General features: G+C 33.6%; 1 protein-coding gene across 2 annotated transcripts in view; it reads right to left on the bottom strand.

The window, feature by feature from the left end:
- bmp1a (bone morphogenetic protein 1a) overlaps positions 1-25,485 on the bottom strand; it is an 84,228-nt gene that overhangs the window by 44,546 nt on the left and 14,197 nt on the right. Inside the window, exons 1-6 of one of the 2 annotated variants that reach the window (XM_058784124.1) lie at positions 14,600-14,616; positions 14,315-14,392; positions 12,648-12,761; positions 11,718-11,846; positions 7,358-7,475; positions 1,984-2,162 (exon numbers count right to left, since the gene is read on the bottom strand). In XM_058784124.1, the coding sequence (XP_058640107.1) occupies positions 1,984-2,162; positions 7,358-7,475; positions 11,718-11,846; positions 12,648-12,723 (502 nt within the window). In that variant the 5' untranslated portion in view covers positions 12,724-12,761; positions 14,315-14,392; positions 14,600-14,616. Of the gene's footprint in view, positions 1-1,983; positions 2,163-7,357; positions 7,476-11,717; positions 11,847-12,647; positions 12,762-14,314; positions 14,393-14,599; positions 14,617-25,485 lie in introns of those variants that run through there. The other variant, XM_058784123.1, reaches the window with a different exon arrangement.

Genomic DNA, 25,485 nt, shown 5'->3' with positions numbered 1-25,485 from the left:
GTTATTATGTCAGAGAGTATGTTCAGTAAATCAGAGCATTGTGTGTCCAGCATGCACTGGGAAAATTCCCAAGTATTCCTGGGTGGTTTGCATGACAACACCACACACGCTCAAGCAGCACATTTCCTGTTTGCTGCCACTAATTATTATGAAAGACTCTTAAATAATGTGCTTCGAAATATTTAATGTAATAAAAGGGCAAAACACTGTTACAAATAATATTTTTATAGCCTCTATCATCAGTGAATTTTTAAAGTTGCAGACATTATTTATGAATTTTCCTCTCTGCTGAGAATCATTCTGTGTCATATAATGAGCCTGTAATGAGCTCCATTTGCACAGATGTCTAACGACAGCCATTATTTCAGCATATCTTGTTCATTAATGCTGCCTAAAAAGTGTGAAAAATGTCGGGCACTTCATCAGACGGATCTCGGAGGCACAGCTGGTCGGGAGTCAAAATATGCCATGGTTGAGATATTCTAGGCACACAGGGGCCTCGCAAATATTTGGACAGTTAATTCACACTTAAAAGGCCTGAGCTTCACTGCATTGGATATAAAATATTTCTGCAAACAAGCGCTAGAGTTTCTCCAGGCTTTTCATAAGCTGCTGTTTGGTGATTTTTAGTGGATGAATGATGTCAGTTCTGCTCAAGTTCACACAGGTGTTCTTTCAGAGGAACCACAGGTGAAGAGAATCATAAACTACCAACATGATCCACTAATGTTTCATAATCACAGGACATCACAAAAATTGTGGTGTTGTGTGTATCATATAAAACGGAACAAAAGATGTGAAATGTTTTGCTATTTTAAAAGTGTGTTAGATAACACTTTACTTAAAGCCTTTAAATATAATGCATTATAAAAGTCATTTTAATGCATTAATGCACCTTATAATGTATTATATAATACTTGTAACCACAGTTATAATACAATATAATACTTATCTATTCATTGTTACACCTTTAAAACACGACAACAAACTTTGCATTTTAACTTTAGTTACAATTATTTCTGAAAAGATATAATGCATTACAACCTAGATTATGAACATAAATGCACTATGCATAAAGACTTTAAGTAAAGTGTTTATTTCTTTAAAATAAATGCCATTTACTGTGATATTTTGCAGTCAAAAGTACTTTTTATGTGTTTTCTTGAAGGAAATAATTTTGTTATGTATTCACCTTCATTGGTCCAAACCTGCACATTATTATTATTATTATTATTATTTATTAATAATAAAGTTGAAATTTTTAAAGAATTGTTACGTAGCTCTTGCCATATAATGACAGTGATAGTGACCAAGACCTGTCAATCTTCAAAAAAGCACTGAAAAATCTAAATATAATATCTATGAACCTTGCTATATTCCCGAACTCACGATGTAACAGACTGAAATTAATTAAACACTTATAATTTTGCTCTAGTCCTAGTCCTGTTGTTTTATTGCAGGAGTTGCATAAATATTCTTCAAAAGTTAGTTATATTTCACAAATATACAAGCATACAGGTTTGGAACGAGAGTGAGTAAATAATGAACTATCTGGTGTGATATTTTGCAATCAAAAGCACTTTTATGAGTGTCTTAAGTGTCGATATGTTTGAGGCCACTGTATATTAATCATACTGTTGCAGCCAGCAGTCAGGGGTCATGAGGTCTTAGGTAAAACTAACAGATATTTAGCCCAGCATTGATCCGAAACAAATGCAGCGGAGGATTTGTGCTGAGCTCAGCAGTCAAGAATTTGTTTTGTAAAGTGGGCCGCGTCGTTCCAAGGAAATGCTGTAACAGCTGCTTCTGTGAAAACTGAAATTGTCTTTTATGATTGCTGTTGGAGTGTTGACCTCACTTTTCAATGTATTATCATGATAGTTTTCAGTTAGAAATACATGTTATGTAACCTGCGCACAGAATCTTGAATAGAGTCATTTCACACAAATGTGAGTGATATTCTGCTGCTGTTTTTTTTCCTACCTGGCTGAATGTTGTCCCGTATGATACTGACATGATCGTCTCTGTCGGGTCGCGTGTGCTCATGCCAGAATCCGATCACGTGACCAAGCTCATGCACCACAATCCCAAACTTATCACAGTTCTTCCCGATGGATATGGCCTGCGGACCCCCTCCTCTCCGGCCCACATACGAACAGCACCTGCAGACGATTATAACAATCACAGATCATTTTAAATATATAATATAATATAATAATTAGTGCTGTCAAATGATTAATTGCGATTAAATCACATCCAAAATAAAAGTTTTTGTTTACATAATATATGTATGTGTACTGTGTGTATGTATATATATATATATATATATATATATATATATATATATATATATATATATATATATAAATAAAACACACACATACAGTATATATTTAGAAAATATTTACATGTATATGTATATTTATATTCTTATATATATATATATATATATATATATATATATATATATATATATATATATATATATATATATATATATATATATAAACATAACATTTTTCTTAACTATATACATGCATGTGTTTGTATTTATAATTAATGTACACAGTATACACATATTATGTAAACAAAAACTTATTTTGACGCGATTAATCGCGATTTGACAGCACTAAATATAATATAATAATATAATAATTAATATTTAGTAATTATACATCTTAATATGAAAACATTTAAAATAATATTATTCATATTTAATGTATAATTACTTGATTTAATACATATTTCTTATAAATTAACTGTTTAAAAGATTTGTATTAATATATTAATTAGCATAAAGAAAATGAAACCAATTTTAGGACCATTCATATATTCATATTTATATATATATATATATATAAATATATATATATATATATATATTTTTTTTTTATAAATCTGGCAATTATTATAAAAGACACTCATGATAGAGGGTAAAACACTATTTCAAATAATATTTTTTAGGCTATATCATTTGTGAATTCCTAAAGTCAGAAACAAGAAAAAAATATTAATTATAAATAGAATATTTAAACATTTAAGTAAATATATTAAATATAAAATACCACACTAAATATAAACTAAATATTGTTAGGACCGTTCATATTTTATTTTCATGACAATTAAGCACATTTTCCATTAAAAATTACTGTAAAAACAACAAAAAAAACATCTAATTTAATTTTCATTACACAATGATTTTTGATATCTTTCAACAAACTTTGCATTAATTAAATTTAGTAAAACAAGGAATACTACATTTTTAACATGATAAAATAAGCCTTAATTTCTTTACCCAAAATATAATTTCCATTTTTCCCTTTTAAATCTGAGTGAAACATGCTTCTTTTCTTGCATCATGTAATATGTTTACATCTCCCCTCAACGACAAACAAACAAGCGAAGTTACAAACTAAAACAGAACACAACGTGAACTCGAACAAAATGTCAGGCATCGTTTGTTTTGTAAGTTTGCTTAGAGCTACGTGTTGCAAAATACAGAGAGAAACGGGAGTCACAGCAGTAAGACACACACCAACACACAAAACACACAATCAAACGATCCCTTTCTCAAAGCGCTGGGATATGTGGGAGAAAAACTGCTGATCTGCGCACACACACATACGAAGCCACATGTGCAGCCTGTGTGGGTGCAAAAGATCAGTCTTTAATTACGGTGCAGCCAGCGGCTCGCTCCAGAAACTCTGCCTTGAACTTTGCACAGAACGACAGGAATTGCCTGAACACACACACACACACACACACAGGGGCTCATCAGAGCATGGGCTACCCACTGGCAACTACTGTTTCATGTAAAGGGGAAAAAATCTTAAAGTTTCATCACCTCCACACACACACACACACTGTTTGCGCGCCCATCGTGGCCTGCAGTGGGACATAAAGGCCCCCTGTACTTCCACACAGAACCGAAATGCCTGGCAAAGCCTGCGCAGTGCTATATTTTCTGAAGTTTCTCCTCGCTGCCCGACCGCAACGGCACGTCTGCTTAAACAGTGAGAAAGCAAACAGTCTGTTACATTTATCTCTGTCAGTATGACTTTCTTTCATCGTTTGTAAACAAGTTCACTGAGGAAATCATTGGTTTGGTTTTGTGTCCGTCTCGCTTATAAATTTAGGCAGTATGAGACTTTGGGATAATTTCTCAAAATTTCATCGCTCAGATTGACAGAAATTTATTTCACTTCAGGTATCCGCCTTGTTCCTCCTAAAATTCATGTGGATCAATAAAATGGACACCATTGGGACAGTGTAGAGTGAGTAGTTTAATATTATTACATCTCAGACTAACCGAATATGAATCTGATCATCTGTTTTTGAAAGATGATGAAATTGTCATAATAAAATCCCTGACTTGTATCTATATTTTAGTATCTTTTGAGATACTATTATAATTTTCTTTTAAATCGTTCCTGTTTTTGTATTCTTAAGTTTCATATTAAGTTTAGTTAAAATGTGTTGCCATTTCTTAAAATATGTATCTATCATTTTTAGAAATTTGTATTTCTGTTTTAGCTTTCTGTTATTTTAGCACATCAAGATAAGCTAAATGAAAATGCAAACTAGCTAAAATAAAGTTAAAGTTTTTTATATATTTTATTGTATTTCAGTTAACTAGCTTTATTTTAAATAATACAAATATTTATGATTTTAGTAGTGCTGTCAAATGATTAATCGTGATTAATCGCATCCAAAATAAAAGTGTTTGTTTACTCAATATATATGTGGGTGTACTGTACTGTGTATATTTATTTAAATCGTGATTAATCGTTTGACAGCACTAGATTTTAGCTTTAGTGTACTATAATAACCCTGAATAGAAGTGTTTTGTTTTGTAGTTGTTCTGTGAGACAGCAAAATCGTCAATATAAATGTGGAAGTAGTAAAGTCTCATTGCAGAATTTTGTATTTTAGTGAATTTTGAGCAAATTTAGAGACATTGTTGACATTTCTTCAAAAACTGTTAAGAAACACGAATATAAATATTTGATGTAATTTGTCTATGGTTTAATTTGATAAACTTTATAGAGGGCAAAAATAAAAAAATAAAAAATATTAATTTGTTTATCCACTATCCAAACAATTCAATTCAAGTTTATTTGTATAGTGCTTTTCACGAAACCAATCATTGCAAAGCAGCTTTACAGAACATTTTAAGTTTCTACATTATATTTAGAGAAAGGTTATTAGTGGTGACTATGGAAGAAATGTACAGTAAGAATCATGCAGTTAGTTACAAATTACACGTAATCAAACTGACGGTGAAGACTCTTAACTCAAATGATTATATGCTGCGATTAAACTTTGCGATTGCGATTAAGTAAAATTTGGTAGTTTTATATGTTGTTCCAGGGTTAGCAATCAGTGGAATTTTTTTTGTTTCTATTGGGGAAGTATGTTTATTTTTTGAGATTAGGACATTAAACTAGAAGCTTCAGTAATCTCAGTCTATATTTTTCATGATTTAAAAAAAAAAAAAAACAGGTCTACAACACATTTTCCAATATCATTTGCAACAAAATCCCACCTTGTCACCTCCTGGGTATCCTTGCCATAATAACAATGAATGAAGTACGGGATCTACTTTTAAGGTAACAGATTGTGCAAGTTTACCCTTTAAACAATATTTTATTTCTTCGATGTGCAAAAAAAGTTGTAGCTTTTTTTAACTGTTTGTTAGTATAATTGTTATTCAAGAAGTCATATTCTACACTTCTGCAATATCTTTGAACGATTATACTCTTAATCAAGGTTTCTTGAATCAAAAATGTTTCGTTTTTCAAGACCCTCCACCCTCTCTCTGCACCTCAGAAATTAACAGGCTTTTTGATCCTAACATTTTCATATGGAAGCAACTTTATAAATGGCCAACATATGTATAATCATACATATGCATAAACACTGTATAATCATTCATCATAACAGGCCGAGATGCTGAACACTGAATATGTGCTGATATTCAAACGCAGATGGTCAAACGACACATCTTTGCAGCTTACTTTCTCTAAATGTTGCGTGTGGCCTGTGGAGGAGCTTTGAGTAGTGAACGTTCGTCAACCGCGCATTTCAAAAAAGCTAAATAAATCCTGTTTTCCAGCAGACAGAAGCAGCTTAAGAGCAAAACCGACGTGCCAACACGGCATCCCGGGGACTGATTTGTCTCCAACGGATGTGACCGTCAAGCTGGGCTCTGAACTTCTGCCACGCCACTGAAGCATCTACGGGGAGCCATTGTGCATGGATAAAACACATGTTCAGGTGACAGTCCCGTGGCGAATAGTGTGACACAAACGGCTGGTATTTCCTCCGCAAAGCACAGAGTAATCGCTAGGTCAAGACACGAGAGCCCACACACACATAAACACACAAATCCGTCTGTTGGCACACAAAGCAGATAAGCGGGAACAGAGGAACGGATCGGATGGAAAACCACTTGAGCGATAAATCAGGAAGAGACCGAAAAGAAAGAGGAGAGAGTGAAAGAAAAGAGTGAAAAGCACACGCTCCACATGAGCGAGAGAAGCGAGCTTGATTCCTTCCTGGAGGAGTCAAAGGTTTCATCCTCCTGCTGTGGAAACTCTCTCTGGCTTTGACACACCAACACATACACACCCTGTGAAGCTCGCACATATCCGCTAACATGCACACTTAACCAGTTTTGGGGAGTAACGGCGTTACGTAATTTAATTACAAAATAAATGTAACTAATCCATTACAGTTACTGAGAACAAATGTGTAATTAAATTACAGTTACTTATGAAAATGTTAACGATTACAACGGAGGTTACATCTGAATATTTTCTGCAAAAAGCTAGGATATGTTGAATAATATTATTTTTATTGTTTTGATGTGCACAATACCTCCCTCCATTTAAAGGCTGTTTAGTTAAAGGGTTAGTTCACCCAAAAATGAAAGCATCCTAGGTGTATATGACTTTCTTCTTTCAGACGAATCCTTTCAGGGTGAGTAAAACATGGGCTAATTTTCATTTTTGGGTGAACTAACCCTTTAAGCGATGCTATTGTGATGCTTTTGATTGGTTTTCTTGTTTGAATTTGCAGCGCACGTAATTAGTGTTGAGAACTGCTGTAAGGTTAACCCTGGATAGTTGAAATGTTTGAAAATGATTAACGTTTGAAAACATAAGAAAAGTGAGAACGTTAGAAAAAAAACGTTAGAAATTTAGAAAAGTAATCAAAAAGTAACCAGATGTAATTAGTTACATTACTTTAAAAAAGAAATTGAAATAGTTACACGACTTATTACATTTTGAATAGGGTAACTTGTAATCTGTAACCTATTACATTTCCAAAGTAACCTTTCCAACATTGCACTTACCCACACGGCCGGTAGGTGAAGACGATGTAGCTCTCTTCTGTTGTTCTCTCGATGAACGTCACACATGTGTGTTTTTCCCAGTGTCTCATGGCCTGCCTGAATATGGCTCTCTGGCTACCTGTACAACACATACGGGACTAGCAATGAGTAGGGCGACCAAACTTTAACGTAAGGAGACATTAGTGAAATTTCTGTGATTTCTTGCGGACAAAAACATCTACTGTCTGTTGTCAGTAGTGTAGCGATTATACAAATCAGAGCTCAGATAGTTGTCACTTTCAAACAAAGCAGTTTTCTGTTGGTCAACGCAGCAAATTTGCATGATGACTTGAACCTGTTGCGAAATATCAATCCCACGCAGAATTCCCAATTCATGTGGATTCATATGAAAGTGACGCAATTTCGCCGGACCTTTAGTTCACAGGAGGAGTAATTTTAACTCTTTCCCTGCCATTGATGTAATACTCAGGCTTTCTGTGTTTTCACTGTTAAACGCTAGGAGGTGCTATTACACATCTTCTGAAAGAATATTGAATCCTTGGATCAAAACATGGCGAAGAAGTAGAAACAAGCAATGGCATATGTAAGCAGATGCATATGTAAAATAATGTAATAAAACAAACAGCATATAAATCAAAATTGGCCAAATGTTACAGAAAGAAATGTTGATCCAGGAAATGGAATAGGGCCGTGAAAGCTTTCAGGTGCTGATGGAAGTGATCTACTCCATATATGTTCTGAATCTGATCTGGACAAAAACGCAATTTTCTCAGCATTTTGTTGAAAAATTTGATTTTTTTTTATCAAATGTTCGCACATTCTAATGTTGATAAAAAAAAAAGAATGCATGAAGCTTGAATAAAACTTTATTTGTTTGTTTTGTTTAAAAGCAGAGGCTCAGTTCTTTCTTTTGACATAATGCATGTTCAGATATTCATACAACAATGTATTCCAGGTGCCATGAAATTTTTGTGAAACTCGTCAAAAATGCTGGTGGTGACTGGCAAAATTTTTCTAAAAAATTCTGGTGGGGAAAGAATTAAATAACAATATTATAATAATATATGTCATAATGTGGTTTTCTTCGCAAAGTCAACCAAAAAAAACGTTTCACATACAAATCACCTGCATTCAAAGTCTAACTGAAATCTGGTAAGTATGAATCATTTTATACAACAATTTTATAACAATTAATATTGTGGTTTCCATTGCCAAGTCAACCAAAAATGTTTAATTTACAAATCACATAGATTGAAAATCTTTACTTAAACATAACATTTTAGAATTCATTAAAACAGAGAAAAACGATGAATAAAATGGCAAAAAAAAAACTAAAAAAAAAAAACTGTAGGTCAATAATGAAATAAGTAATTTTGAGACAATGAGTGCGTCCAAATTTGTGCACTTATGCACTATTCAATGCAGTTTTGTAGTATTAATAGTGCAATTAGTGTGTTCACACTGAAAATTCAAAAACAAAAAGAGTGCACTTTAAATACCCAGATGATGCACTTAAATAAGCAGGGAAAAAATGAAGTGTGGAATGTTGGAGACTTCATGCATTCAACTGTCGGAGATTTAATTAAGTAGCGGAGGGCAAGGAGCTATCAGACACGATTATGAAATGACAAAATAAGCTTAAAAAATGTATACACTACACAGTTGAGTACATGGTGCATAAGTATATAGTGTATAAGTGCATAGTGTATAGTGCATCATTTGGGATGCAGGTATTGACATCACGTGATTCATCATGTGACGGTCAGATGTTCTTGACTCCGGTGAAGCACAAGATGTTCTTTGGATCATTATCAAATCATGCTGGAGAAAATAATAATCAGGCTTTACAAATCAAACTTGCACATTTTATGTCTTCAAATAGTTTTGATTGAATTGGGAGTAATTCAAATTTAAATAAATATTTTAAAATTCACTAACGTTGTGTACAGCTGCACCAGGAATGCCATACACCTATTTGTTGTGTTTTGTCCTGGCTCTTTTACTGCCTTATGCAAGACAACACATGACCAAAGAAAAACACCTTTTCATCTTGTGTACTTTAAACGTAAAGCAGTTCTTTTACAACTAGACTGACCAATTTTAGACACATGAATGTGTGATTTCTTCCCCAAACTTCTTTTACCTACAGCTGGGAAGTAACTGATTAGATGTAATCTGGATTATGTAATCAGATTCCAAAAATCATGTACTCGTAATTCGAGTATATTACATTTTATAACGATTAATCAGATTACGGTTACTTTTTTATTGATTACATGATTACATATTCACACAATGTGAGTAATTCAGTCATAATGTATAGCGTCTCCATAATTATTTTTTCTCTTTTAAATTGTCCTTTCTAAAAATCCTATTGTATGTGTCATATCATTTAGCTTTGGCTATATTTACAATACAGAATGATCATGTAAACGCTTCTGAATTTGGGTAAAAAAGCACCTCTCAAGCAATTAGACCATGTATGAAACAAATAATTATGCAAGTTACCAAACACTGGTAATGTAGCTGTGAAACTCTATGGGCCAGTTTTACTAACAGCTTGCGGTAGCGCAAACTGTCTTTTGACGTTACAATTGTACTGTCAGATTTTACTAAAGACACGCAGTGATGAATTAGCGCTGAAAAGGAGTGGACACAGTTATTTTTGCACCTGACCTTATTGAATGTGCATTTATAGGAGTTTCCCTTTGAGACGCAAAAGTTATGGGAGGAGCGTATTAAAAAATGAATCACGCAACGCGTTTTACTCACATTTGCGCTCGTCAAATTACTGGCATTTGCGACATTATTTAACGCCCCCAAAAAAGCATGTCTTAAACTATTTTGCGCTTGAAATGTCTGCAATTATTGTTGCTAGGAGGAGGCACCGCAGAGAACAGAGAGTGCGTGGTAGAAGGAGAGGATTTTTTTTCCACACGTATTAATTTATTTGTAATGCCAGAAGAACACATTATCCGAACATATCATTTGCCAAGCCGTGTTATTTTTAATTTGCTTCAGGAAATAAAAGAAGACTTGGAACCCTCAACTAGGAGTCACGCAATACCAGCTCTATCAAAACTTCTAGCAAACCTTTACTTTTGGCCTCCGGTACTTTTCAATGTACTGTGGCTTCTTTATTTCTTTATTCTTAATTTGTGACTATTCTAATTTGCGCTGCGCTTGGTATATTGCGTTGGTCGATATGTAAATGAGATGTTGCGTTCTTTAATTTGCACATTGTTAGTAAATCACCCACATAAATTTCCACACCCATCGGCGCTGTTTTGGAATTGCGCTCTCGCGTTAATTTGCCCTGTTTAGAAAACTGGCCCTATGTCTTCATCGTATCCTGTGACCTTCAGTAACTAGGTTCTTACAATAATACCAGTTTGGGAAACCCTGATCTAATGTAATGTTTAATGCATTTTATGATGTTGATTTAAAAAAAAAAAAAGGAATATATATTTTTTTCTTTTTGATTTTTTTATATCAATATGGTAAGTTTAAAGTGCCCCTATTATGGGTAATGAAAGGTTCATATTTTGGTTTTGGGAGTCCCCAACAAGTGGTTGACATGCATGCAAGGTCAAAAAACACTTTCATTGTCACTTTCACTACCTTACTTGCTCAACGACTCCCAAACGATTCGTTCAACGATTCATTTTTCTAAACCCCTCCTTTGCATGATGCTAATCTGCGGTGATTGGTTGATTGGTCTCATTTTAATTTCATCATGCCTGTAATGTCTGATAAAGCAGTGTTTGTGAGCGCAGTGCTGCTTTGTGTACAGCGTTACCGGGGAAACCGCTATTTTTACTGCTCCAAAAGCAGCACCTAGTGGCAAAGAATGAATTTGCATTTTCATTCAGACCAATGTGAAAAGACCAACAAGTGGGCAGCAATATGCTAATGTTTCATGTTGAGGTCAACATGAAACGGCTTGGGATTCGTTTTAAAAACAACTCGTTTCAATGATTCAGAGTCGACTCTTTCTTTTGAGAGACAATAACTTTATACACAGTGCACTTTCAGATTTAAAACTTTGCAGGATGTTTTCATTCACTTAGAGCTGTTACACACTGCATGAAAGGTCATTTTCAAAAATCCATAATAGGGGCACTTTAAAACAAGTTTGATTTAAAAAAAAGTAATCTAAAAAGTAGTCAGAATACATTACCTAAAATGAGTAACCTAGATTACGTTATGTAATAAACTACAATTTGTGAGTAATATACTCATATACTCCGCTCTGACTATAATCATGCAACTTAATAACCAAACAAATGTTATCAATCACATCCTGTTGTTCTCTACTAAAACTTAAACATGAAAAGCTGTGCATGTGTACATGACTTACCGCTGAAGTTCCCGCTGATGACGTAAGGAATGACGCCCTCGGGCCAAACCCTCTCAGGTCTGGACGTCGCTGCTCTCTTCCTGCGATGGGACGCCGTATTGTTTGTATTCGTCTCATTGGAAAGTGAACCTACCATTTCCAACATGAGAGTTAATTAGGAAACCGTCATCTGGAACATCATCATCTCAAGTCTCAGTGAAAGAGAGCTTACATATCAACTTCTAATCATACATTTACATTTAAATAAATGCAAACCCACTTTTGCAAAGTTGTAAGGGCCTGTTCCACTAACATCTGGCAACCAGAATCAGTCCAAATACCTTTTTGTATTCATTTTAAACTACGGTTTAATCATTTAAAACAAACTTTTTTTATGAAATGTTTTGTTTGATATTCTTTTATCTACATCAATAGTGTCCACATACATTTTTGTGGCCAACGTATGTGCGATTTACAAATGTGACTTTAAATTGTCTACTGAGCTCAACGGTAACCACTAATTCATATCTGTTTCAACATTTACAGCACAGCCTGTTTTTTTTTTTTTTCTATTGTTTTGAATGCTAACTCCTACACACAAAGACTGTACTGTACTGTACTAAAGTTGAATTATGTCCCTTGTTTACATTTCTTTATCATCTCATGTTATTTTCTCTCCTCTGCAAACTTTCCTTCTTTCTGGTGTGAAAATATCATAAAAACTAAAGGCTAATTACGAAAAAATTTCCTGTCATTTAGTCAAATCCCAGTTGCAATGTTTTGTTGTGTTTGGGAATGTGGGAACTGTTTCTTGACAGGCTTTTCTCTGTTGGTTTAATAACGTATGTCTTCAAGTTCTCTTCCTGAGTCTCTGACTGCCAGTTAAGCCTGACACAAAGTTTATATAAAGCAATCCCATGCACTCAAACTCACGCATACATGCACACTTACCTGCATCTGTGTGATTCAGAACTATGACTGTTCGCTCTGCTAAATTCACAATGCGGTCCACTTTAAACATGCGCATATCTTCTTCATCCAGCGCAATATCTCCGAGATAAGCAACTGAAACAAACACAGAGAAGAGTGCTATTAATTTCTCAAGCATTGGTTATATAACGATTCATTTTTAAAGTAAAGTAATGATTATGGAGCACATTAATTAGAAAAAAAAGAGACAGATTTTGTGGTATCTAGTTTGCCAATACAACAAAAAAATTGGTTTTAAAACAATAAATAACTTGAAAATATATTATATACATTATATATGCATACTCTACTGATTTAAAGTTTAAGAGGGATAATATTTTATTTATTTATTGAAGTAATTAACACTTTTATTCAGCAAAGATGCATTAAATTGGTCAAAAGTGACAACAAAGATAAAGATAATCTTACAAAAAATATATATTTCAAATAAATGCTGTTCTTTTGAATTTTCTATTCACTAAAGACTGGAGTAATGATGCTGAAAATTCAGCTTTGATCACAGAAATCAATTACATTTTAATATATATTCAAATAGAAAACAGTTATTTTGTATATTTAAAAAAAAAATCATAATATTACTGTTTTTACTGTATTTTTGATAGGTATTGGTGAGCATGTAAGAGACTTCTTTCAAAAACATTTAGAAAATCCTACTGACCCCAAACTTGTGAACTGTATATATTATAAAGGGTTTATAAATACATTTAGTTGGTTAGTGGTTAGTTCAAATAACTAACCTCAAGTATGAGCAATTGTAAAAGTGATGCTTGCTTTAGTATGAATCAATAATTTGTACTTCAAATAACTATAAGCCTTTTTGCAGCATTAACATTATTCGTGCATTTGTTTATGTGAGCTAATGTGTGATCCAAATCCAAATTTTTAAAAAAGGATGCACATTTACCAGGATCTTCAAACGGCTGTTTAAAAACAACCCCTACAAGAGTCCAGCGAGCTGATAGACACCTCATCTTTTTTTAATGATCATCAACGATGCCATTTATAGCTGGGGTCATCACTCGTGCGATGATAAATAAATCATCCATCAAAAGAGAGAAGCTGATTAGCGACGATAACTGCACGCTTCTAATGATCTACACAACAGGATGCTGCTGACCTACATGAAAATGGATGCATTCGTAGAGTTTAATTAGCTCGTCAGGGACTAATTGCATCTTTACAAGCACTGCCACTTTGATTGGGATTAAGAGAATCAACATAATCTTCAGATTTAAGGGCAGCTAATTAACACGAGTGTGCAACGATGATTAAATGAATTACAATTAAATGGAAGCATATTATTCACACTTGTGGCATTTCTTTTTGGTTTTCCCTGAAGTCCACTTTTTAAAATGTCTGAGTCTGTTATGTGACAAAACAGTGATATAATATATTATTATTAATATATTAACATAACATATTGTAAATACTGTTTTGTCACATAACACATGTCTGGTTTGCTATCCTTGTGGGGACTCTCCATAGGCGTAATGCTTTTTCTACTGTACAGACCGTATATTCTATTGCCCTACACCAACCCTACACCTAAACCTACCCCGTACAGGAAACTTTCTGCATTTTCAGATTTTCAAAAAACTTCATTCTGTATGATTTATTAGCTTGTTTACCCTTGGAGACCTCAATTTAGGTCCCCACCGTGACACGAGTCCCCATGAGTCTGTGTGTATTCAGGTTTAAGTCCCCACCTGAATACAAAAACAGGTGTATAAACACATACACACACACACACACACACATATATACATATACTGTACAGATACACACACATATACATTATATAGATAGATAGATAGATAGATAGATAGATAGATAGATAGATAGATAGATAGATAGATAGATAGATAGATAGATATGAAAAGTTAATTTGCAAAAACCGATAAACGCCACTTTACAAGAAAAAATTAGCTGGTTGCCGTGTATTATTCTCCACATATAACGCGATTTGAACCCTAAACACGTTTTGTCAAAAAAGCCGGTATTGTCCACTTTCAAGGCATCGCGAGCTAACGTTTTACTTCAAAAGCCGACAAGCGCCATTGTTGTTTTTGAACAGAAGCCGATAAATCCATTTTAGCGAATCAGCGCGCTGTATTCAGGTCAGGTGACATGGCTACTATCACTTTGAAAAGACGCGCGAGCTGAGAGGAGTTTCGTCAAAGCTGACTAAAGATGATCGAGGATGGATAATTTCGACGAATTTGATGAACCTGTGATATCTTCTTCAGGGCGAAAAAGGAAAATACAAGCTGAAACGTTTTCACGGAGCCTTGCAAAAGCAGCGCGTTACAATGGTGAGGAAAAAGCTCCGTGTATTGCGTGTAATCACAACAACAACAACGTTGTCAGGCATCTACATTGTCATCTGAGGAGATTACAAAGATTAAACGAGTGTTTTTTTTAAACTCTAAAACTTGAAATGTGGAGTTATCAGCTTTTGCCAAAAAAAACAAACAAAAAAAACAAACAAACAACAACAACAACAAAAAAACGACTGTTTGAGTTATCTGCTTTTGCTATCAAACTAAATTTTAATATGCAAAAAAAAAAAAAAAAACACTTTCAATGAACTTTAATTTTGTAAATTACCTGTATTTGTTTAAGTTATTATTACTTAATCAAAACAACCCAACTGCATGTTTGCAATTGCATGTTTGATTGATATTACTTGGAATGCGCAATATAAAAAAAAAAGTGATTTCTGAAAAAAATAAATAAAAATGGAGTTATCGGTTTTTGCAAGTGAACTCTTCATACATATACTGTACACACACACAGACATACAACTACTTAAAAAATAAATATTTAAAATGATTTATTATTAATGAAATAATTTATTTATTAATTACCAACAATATATTAACCGCATTCAGTTCACAGTGTATCATTTTAACTTTTACAGTTGTTAGATACATAACCTAAAAAGAACATTTAATTCAATAATCTGATTCAAATGTGTTTGTATCATTTTCCCACCACAATAAATAATCTTAAAGCGGTTTTACAGAGACCATGGCTTTAAAATCCCCAGCGAGCAAGATAAAGATGACAGTATATCTGCCAGTTAAAAGACACTGAAAAAACACAAGAAGCCTTTAGAAATATTGAATGCTTTTCCAGAACTGCTGAGTGAACGATTACATGAACATACACATGTGCACGTCACGCACAAATTTGACAGCTAGGAAGGTTAACCATTATAGAAAAAATAACAGAATAGTTTCTATCAAAAAAAAAAAAAAAAGCTAGTTATTGTTACTAATGTAAAATCATAATGAAAAATACTCCCATGTCCTCCTAATATGAGGATTTCACAGTCTTTTCATTTATTTGAATTTTTATGACAATCAAGGCAAATAGGTTTTAAACCTTCAGGGTTTTAAAGCATCAACAATTTGTGTGGTATCCAAGGTGCTTCAAAGAATACCAGGTTGCAAATCCAAAAAACAAACAAACATAGCATTACCATGGTACGTGTCCAAGCAACCAAGGTATTACAATGCTATCATGCCTAAAAAACGTGCATCTTAGTCATAAACGCAGTTATCCAAATATGTCTGTACTATATCTTGTTTGGGCAAGAAAATGTTACACGTTGATTAGTTAGCCAACACCTGGAAAGTAGCACACATTCTTTTTCTTAATGAGGTTCGAAAAGAAAAAATAAGGCACTTTATGAGACTCGTAACACAGGCTATTTGCTTCTATATGCACAGCGCTGTGGCAGTGTGTGTGTGTGTGTGTGAGGCCCGAGGCTAGTGTTTTTTAAAAGCCTATGCACATTAGCATGTTTGCTGGATTTACGATGTATTCCAGGAGGTGTGTGTGCATGTGAGAGCGCCGGATCAAACGGGACGTCCAGCCCCTCATAACCCAGCCTGAGGCAGTAGGGCAGTGGGGCAGAGACCTGCAGCTTCCTGCGCTGCACAATCAAGCCAATTATTCTTTAGAGTAACAGTATACTGCCACCGGGTTTTGTCAGAGTATTTTGATACTTTACTTATTGGTGTCACACACGTAACACTATTAAGCAACTCTGAAACACTGTTTGCCAAGCTATGAGCTACTAACAACTTGTTCTAACCCAGTTTCCAAAGACTTGGAAATACTTTGTCTGTTCACATTTACAGTGAAAATGTTGTGCAATGTGATAAAATGACACCATATTAGTACATAAGTGAAAAGTTTGGGAGCAGTTGGATTTTTTTTTTTTAAGGAAATTAATAATTATATTCCGCAAGGATGCAATAAATTGATCAAATGTGAGAGTAAAGACTTTTATGATGTTACAAAAGATTTCTATTTCAAATAAATGCTGTTCTTTTGAACTTTCTATTTATCAAAGAATCCTGAAAAATAAGATGTATCACAGTTTTCACAAAATTATGAAGCAGCACAACGGTTTTCAACATTGATAATAATCAGAAATGTTTCTTGAGCAGCAAATCAGCATATTAGAATGATTTCTGAAGATCATGTGACACTGAAGACTGGAGTAATGATGCTGAAAAATCACAGGAATAAATTACATTTTCAAATATATTTAAAATAGTAACAATTTTCCTAAATTGTAATATTATTTCAAATTATCACCATTTTTGCTATAGCTTTAATCAAGTAAATATAGCCTGTGGGATATTTGTTGGGAGCTATTTTCTTGAATAAATTCGACTAGGATACTTTTTTTTATCTGCCACAAAACTGATGTGTCAATGAATTACGTACAAAAATATAAATGCATACAGAATAAAGAAAAAAGCAACATTAATTTTGCCACAAAAAAGAAATAAATAAGACGCAAAATGCTGCACAGTGATATCTTGGAACAGTATTGACTCAAATGTCTCACTGAATCATTTTTTTTAATGAACTTATTTGCAAGCAGGTGTTCCTACTCCATCTGAATCAAGCTGAAGCATCACATGAGCCATGCTGTCTGAACTCATTGGAAGTTGCACATCACAGAGCACGCGGGAATAAAAGTTCAACTTTGTTTTATCACAAACAGTCTCTGACAATCAACTCAATTTCCTTATTTCCACAGAAAAATGAATGACATGGATTTCACTGTCGCTGTAAACCATTAGAACGCTTGAGTGTCAAACAACACGTTCAACAAAGCAGCTTTTTGCTAATCTATACTGTTACTGGTTAGAATCCTTTCTAGTATGAAGATCAGTGCTGAGGATCTGGGCAGCTCTCTAGGTCTGCAGACAAACTTCACTGAATCCCTGTCTAAAAACAGAACTAAAAACAGTTGACAGAGCTGAAATGACAGGGTTTTACTTCTCAAAGCACATCCACAGACAACCACAGGCCATGAGAGGCAACGCTGATGAAGCTCCAAAGAAAACAGCTGCGACAAGAACAGTTTGATTATATTGTAAATTGTGTTGCATTAGCTGGACCATTTTTTTTTTAAATTGGAAGATTTTCCATGACATTTGGTTCAAATCTTCTTACTGCAATGTCCACGCGACAAAAATACAGAAAAACCTGCATTATGTCATGAAGAAATTAACATTTTAAATCACAATTTTAAAAAATTCTAAATATAATTTTTTTTTATTCTTGCTAAACATGTTTTCATGCTGAATAACCCTTTCATTTGAAAACACCGATTCAAAAAGTTTTTGTTTTGCTAAATTCATAATTACTTTAATATAGTAATATTATTTTATATATATTTATTATTTGATTGAAATATGAATATAATTTAAATGTAATTAAAAGTAATAATATTAGACATGCTTAATAATTTGTTAATGATCAAATAGATCAGATAAATTAAATAATCTAAAATATATGTTATCTGAAAAGAAAATTATGCAATTTTGATTTTAAGATGACACTATAGATATTCTTCTGGAATACTAGAAAATGTGATTTATTTTTTTTGCACTGCGGTCTCTCTGTGTCTCTTATATGAGAGTAGTTTCAGTAAATTTTCTTTATATAAGGCTGCGTTCTAACACTGACCAAAACAAAGGTGTAAATTCTCTCTGACAAGACCAGACAAGCTCAGAAGACGGTTCTGCAGAAACATACCAAGACCAAAAGATCCTCTCACTAACCCTAACATCCCACACACACACACACACACACACACACACACACACACAGAGACACAGACACAGATAAAAGAGTGTGGATGAAAGGTTCGGAGCTGACAGCGACTGATGACGCCATACAGCGTGGCATTAATAAATCAGAGTGTGAGATCTCCAAAGCGTGCTCTCATAAGAGCCAGCTACCAGATGTCAGTGAGTACATGGAGATGCTCTGGAGACTATTTGAATAACTTCTGACCCTTAAAAGATATATATATAGGATGTTAAAATATTCAGAATCCTATGGAAGCCCATTTCCGCCATGGAATAAAAAACTAAAAACAGGCAATTTGCAATTTTTTTTTTTTCTTCTGTTTTACAATGATTGATTTGCGAGTTTATATTTAGCTTTTTGTTTTCTTACCTCACACTTCTGACCTCTTTTTCTCTGAAATGCAAGATATAAACTTATTTTACAGAAATGTGAGATAAAAAGTTGCAATTAACTTTTTATTTAATTTTATAATACAAACAAGCTTCCATACAGACTCAAGACACTTCATTTTCTTGTCCGTCTAAAATAAATTATATTATTTACTGAATTAATTTTTTTTGTAAGAATTTTTTTTCATAACTTTTGATGACCGCGACATAATCTATCTAAAATAAAATGTATAAAATTATAGAAAGTCAATATCAATATAAAATGTTTTCAAAACCACGTGTGATGTTTATTTGTTGTTTATTGATGCTTATGCGTATGTGTATATAACATAGTAAAGTTTGCATATCACACAATACAAGGAACACCAACATGTTTGTATAAAATGAGTAAATTATATTGTTATTCACTGTATGTATCTCCAAAACTGAAAAGTAATAAAACAGCAATATTGTGATTTTTTTTTTTTTAACTGTTCTCTATTTGAATATATTTTAAAATGTAATTTATTGCTGTGATGTAAAGCTGAATTTTCAGCATCATTACTCCAGTCTTCAGTGTCACATGATCTTCAGAAATCATAATAATATGATGATTTGCTGCTCAAAACACATTTCTGATTGATTATCAATGTTGAAAACAGTTGTGCTGCTTCCTATTTTTGTGGAAACTGACATTTCTTTTTTCAGAATTCTTACATAAATCATAAAATCAAACACGCTTGCTATATAAAAGATTTTTTTTTTTTCTTCAAACTTTTGAACTGTAGTGTGTATACACATATGATATATGATACATAGAGAGTGTATTATATTTATACGAGTATTCAAGTGCATAGGGTGTATAAAGGAACCCAAAACCATCGTATGTGGAAAAGTCCCTTCACCGCCACGACTAAAAACCCAAACAAACAGTTGCTAGGCCACCAGCCTGTGTCTGATCTCACAAACCTGCAGTCCAAAGGCACCAACAGCAGCAGTGCCAGAGAGCGCCAGCGACACACAGCCAGATCGCTGGAGATCCCCAACTCAGCCTCCCGAGGGAGGGACGCAATCCTCCGTATCTCCACAAACCCCTTAATCTAGCGTGTAATTGTGCTCCATCAGATGCCAGGACTGGCGAGAACAAGTGCCCAAAAGGCTGCCCAGCCTCCCTCCTTTCATTTCTCCGTCCAGTTGTTCCAGCGACGCATTGTATCCGCGTTTCCTCGAGGGATTCCTGTTTTAATCCTCTCTGTCTTTCTAGCTCGAAATCCTCACCGACAAAATCCCAATCCTCATGCTTTCTATACACCCAAATGAAAAAGAGCTTATCGGAGCGCAAGGCCTAAACAGCCACAGAATCCCATCGCACGAGGCCTAAAAGGATTCACGTTACAAATCTGAAGCACAATGGCTGTGAACTAATGAACTTCAGTGAATGTACCAAAAGAGGATCTATAAATGACATGAGAAAAGATGGGACGTCTTTGATGAAGTGGAATAAAGGAGTGCGGTGGCAGATTGGGGTTTGCTGCTGGTCTTTATCCAGACACATTTATTACAGAGACGCTCAACAGCTGCAGCAGAGCCTCAGAACCCACTGCGTGCTATTGAGTTAACGTTTCAACCTAAAAAAAGACAATGAGGGAGGATTTATCCATGTGACTGACAATTTGTTGGGCTCAAACGACTGAACTTCATCAAGATATGCGAGTTTTAATTTTGTTTTGCCGTTTTAACGTGCACTCTGTAATTGTTTGTTTATGTTGCACTAGCCGATATGACAATAATCTTGGACAATACTGACACCCAGTGGTGCGGATGATGCGTAATGCAAAATCAAACATTTTATATTAAAAAAAAAAACTAAAAAAAAAAAAAAACTACTATTGTTCAAAAGTTCTGCAAGGCTTTTAAAAGAAGACTCTTCTGCTCAGCAAAGCTGTATGCATTTGATCAAAAATACAGTAAAAACAGTAATATCATGAAATATTATTCTAATTTCAAATAGGCTATCTGTTTTCTATTTGAGTACATTTTAAAATGTAATTGATTGCTAATTTTCAGCATCATTACTCTAGTCTTCAGTGTCACATGATCCTTCAGAAATCATTCTAATACGATGATTTTCTGCTCAAGAAACATTTATTATTATCAATGTTGAAAACAGTTGTGCTGCTTCATATTTTTGTGGAAACTGTGATGCATTTGTTCCAGGATTATTTGATGAACAGAAAGTTTAAAAGAATGGCATTTATTTCAAAATAGAAATCTTTTGTAACATTATAAATGTATTTTCCGTCACTTTTGATAAATTTTATGCATCCTTGCTGAATAAAAGTATCAATTTCAAATATATATATATGTTGTTTCACATGGCTTATGTATTTTTCACAGGCCGAAAACACAAATGTAAAAAGCTTGTGTCTATTGTGGAAATATTCAGCGCTATGCAACATGACAAACTAAATCGCTCTCATTATTATCAACAGTTATGTTCTTTTGTATCAATGACTACTGTACTAAATTTATACTGTAATAAATTACAACCACTTTTACAATTTTCATTGAATGAAATGTGAAATTCGGAAGTAGAAAGACTGAAATAGTATTTTCTTGTAAAATAAAATAGAACCTTTATTTACATAAAGTATTACAAAATTACCTTTATTCTTTCCCCCTTTGCAATTATTTGTGAAAATTAAGAGCAATTTCTGAATGAAAATTGTTTCATAGTAAATCCTACACCAAATAGTTTTTCAGTGTATAACTGTGCCAGTAACTGAATATAGTTCAAATCCATGGCTGTATAACAATGGCAATTGTTGAAAATAAGATAATCGCTTAAATTTAACTAGTCCCTATATGTGATTTTATACATGCCTAAACTTAAAAAAACAAAAACAAAAAAAAAACCTGGTGCAGGATTTATTTCAAAACAATTTTCACTCAGAAATTGCTCTTAAATTTCACAAATAATTTAAAAGAAATGGCAAGTAACACACTGAATTAAATGTGAAATTTAAAAGTAGAAAAACTGAAATAGTATTTTCTTGTAAAACACACCACAATAACAACAAAAATCACTTCTTAATTTTTTTTCTTTATAATTAAGTTTACAATTTCTGATTGAAAATTGTTTTGAAATAAATCCTACACCAGTTTTTTGTTGTTGTTGTTTTCAATGTGCCATTAACTGAATACTATGGAAGCCCGTTTCCGCCACTGAATAAAAAATAAAAAGGTACTTGCGACTTTTTATCTCACAATTCTGACTTTTTCTCAAAATTGCATATATATATATATATATATATATATATATATATATATATATATATATATATATATATATGTGATATAAACTCACAACTGAGAGTTAAAAAGTCATAATTGAGATATAAACTCGCAATTCTGAGAACATAGTCTCCACCCCGCGCTCAAAACTGGACTTTAACTCGCAATTGCGAGTTTATATCACGCAATTCTGACTTCATAATTCGCAATTGCGAATTTATATCTCACAAATCTGAGAAAAAAAAAGTCAGAATTGTGAGAAAAAGTCAAAATAATCGGAAACGGGCTTCCATAGAATCCAGTTAAAATGCGTGCTAGTAAAACAATTGCATTTGTTCAAACTAAGAAAATTGTTGAAATTTAAACTAAAAACATTAGCACTTTTGTCAGAATGATGTAAATTATTGGTCGGCTATCTACAGAGCATGATGTATAATGTAAACAATTTATGACAGCAAATCAGATTTAACCAAAATTACTGAAAACAATTGAAAAGGACATTTATTTTATGAAACATATTTACTCAAAATGCCACAAAGACATTCATCTACTATCAGTAGATCTTGAAAAACCTCTGTGTTACCCAGACTAACGCAAATATTATCTGATGACACAAGTCAAAATAGCAAATATATCAGTCTATCACTAAAACTGACACTCAGGAAGCTCATTTTTCTCATTTAAGTAGACCTCAAAATGTGAAAAGCCTTTTAATCATGGTGTCCTGCTCACAACTCAGTGTCTGTCTGCAGTAATCTACGCAATTATGACTGTCAATCACACCCTCCACCACCCATGAAGAGAGATTTGCTGCTGAGACAGAGAGTAAAAGCCATTAAAAGAGAACAACAGAAGCTCTGCCGTAGATGGATTGGGTTTGAACGTCTAGATTTGATACTTTTAAGAGGATCTGTATTTGTGGTCCAGCTGGGCAAACCTTTTTCTCTTATGCGTTTTTCATTGCCTGGCCTCTCTTGATGATCACCTTGGATCCAAACACAACAGCACTTTCATTAACAAAAGCCAGTTTGGCACCCGTTTCACCTAGACTGGTTTCTATTCAGAGCCCGAGGAGATCACATGTGAGGTCTAGACAGGTCTTGAAGTTACCACCCACAAAACCAGAGATTTCAGGCCTTCAGCATCTTTGAGGTGAAGAGTGGGAACGTCTGGGCTGGGGGTCGTAAGGCAGACGCACGTTAGACTACAGGCCTGCTGCGCATGAGAATAGTTGTCATGCTACTGCTGTCACACCTCCTGAAATGCAAACGCACTATTCACATTCATCAGGACCTCGGCTATTAGGCAGTTCTGAGTTCACAATCCCTGTTTCACTTAATGTCATCAGTAGTGTAAAATCAAGCAGCCAAACGATGTAGTCGCCCATGATTTAAATTAAATTGAATTTAAATTGTGAATTTACTTCTTTTTTTTTTTTTTTAACTGTAAAAATATTTATTACAACACCACTGATATTTTGAAAATATTTACATGTATATGCATTTATATTCTTATATTTTATATTATATATAAATATTTAATATAACATACTTTTCTTTAATATATACATGTATGTGTTTATATATTTATTGTTATTTATTGTTAATTATTTATTTATTTATATATATATATATATATATATATATATATATATATATATATATATATATATATATATTAATGTATACACATTATGTAAACAAACTTATTTTGGATGCGATTAATTACGATTAATCGTTTGACAACACTAATGTACATTTACATGAAAGTTTACATTAAAGGAATACTTAAGTTAAGCTACAACTTAATGTATAGATATAATTTATCTGTAATTAAAAATTAAGTTTTCTGTTATTTTATTATAATATTAATATCATATCTATAAAACAAAAAGCTACATATATATATTCAAATTATTCAAATATATAATTATTAAAAACACTACGCTGTAAATGTAGTTAATTTCTATGAAAACAATATTTTTACAACAAAAATATTTATGCTGATTATATATATAAGTGAAAATGCATTAAAAAAATACTTGACTCCCTATAAAAAATAAATAAATAATAATAAAAAAAAAAACATAAGTAAAATGTTTAGATGCATTGCCGTAATGAGAATTTGGGGAGGCAAATAAGGCATAATGTTGTATGTATATACTTTTTTCTCTCTTTTTTTTTTCTTTAAGTAAAGTAATATTTAATTAATTTATTATTATTTAATTATGTGGTGAACTGTGACCTGGACATGAACTAGTGAGATTCATCCAGATAATCAAATGTCCAGGGAAATGTTGATTTAGAGTGTCAAGGAAATATTTACAAGTATGTACAAATCCAATAATAAACTGACATTTCCCTGGAGGAAATGGTATCTCTTTTCTTGTAAGACAAACACATTTCTTCTCTGGACAAACGCAGATGGTGCTGAGCGTTCGTGTTAGGACCGCGGGGATGAGGGAGTCTTGTAAACAGTGCAGCCCCTTCACTCGTCTCTCCTGTAAAAACACTTCCAGCTGTTCTTCCTTAGCAAATGCTTACCTTGACATTTCCTGACACTGCAATTTGGACATCAGGCGGCAGAAGCCCACGTGGCTGCTGCTTTTGAAGAGCCTAATCACAGTCTGCGTCCCAGACCAGACTCCAGCCACGGACTGGGGAATGGGCTTTATGTGTAGCCTTCAGGGATTGTCAGAGGGAGGCCGGGATGAAGAAAGTGCAATAGAAGGGGCGACTGCTTTCAGACGGCTAGACTCTCAGACGGCCCGTGGGAATGATCGTTGACTTGTGAAGGCATACGGCCAAAGAGATGCCAGCCATTTGGAAAACAAACAGGTCGTTCATCGTTCTTCATCGGCACGGTAGTCGCAGAGCAGTCGCTTTTCTGAAGTATAGTCTACCATTCAAAGTTTGGGCTCAGTAAGGTGTTTTCTTAAGAAGTTAACTTTTGATCAATTGAACGCATCCTTGCTGAATAAAAATTACTGTAGACTTTGTTTTACAAAGTACATT

This window comes from Onychostoma macrolepis, chromosome 08 (assembly GCF_012432095.1).
Source record: "Onychostoma macrolepis isolate SWU-2019 chromosome 08, ASM1243209v1, whole genome shotgun sequence".
NCBI classification, from domain to species: domain Eukaryota; kingdom Metazoa; phylum Chordata; class Actinopteri; order Cypriniformes; family Cyprinidae; genus Onychostoma; species Onychostoma macrolepis.
This window is presented reverse-complemented; position numbering and strand designations above follow the sequence as displayed.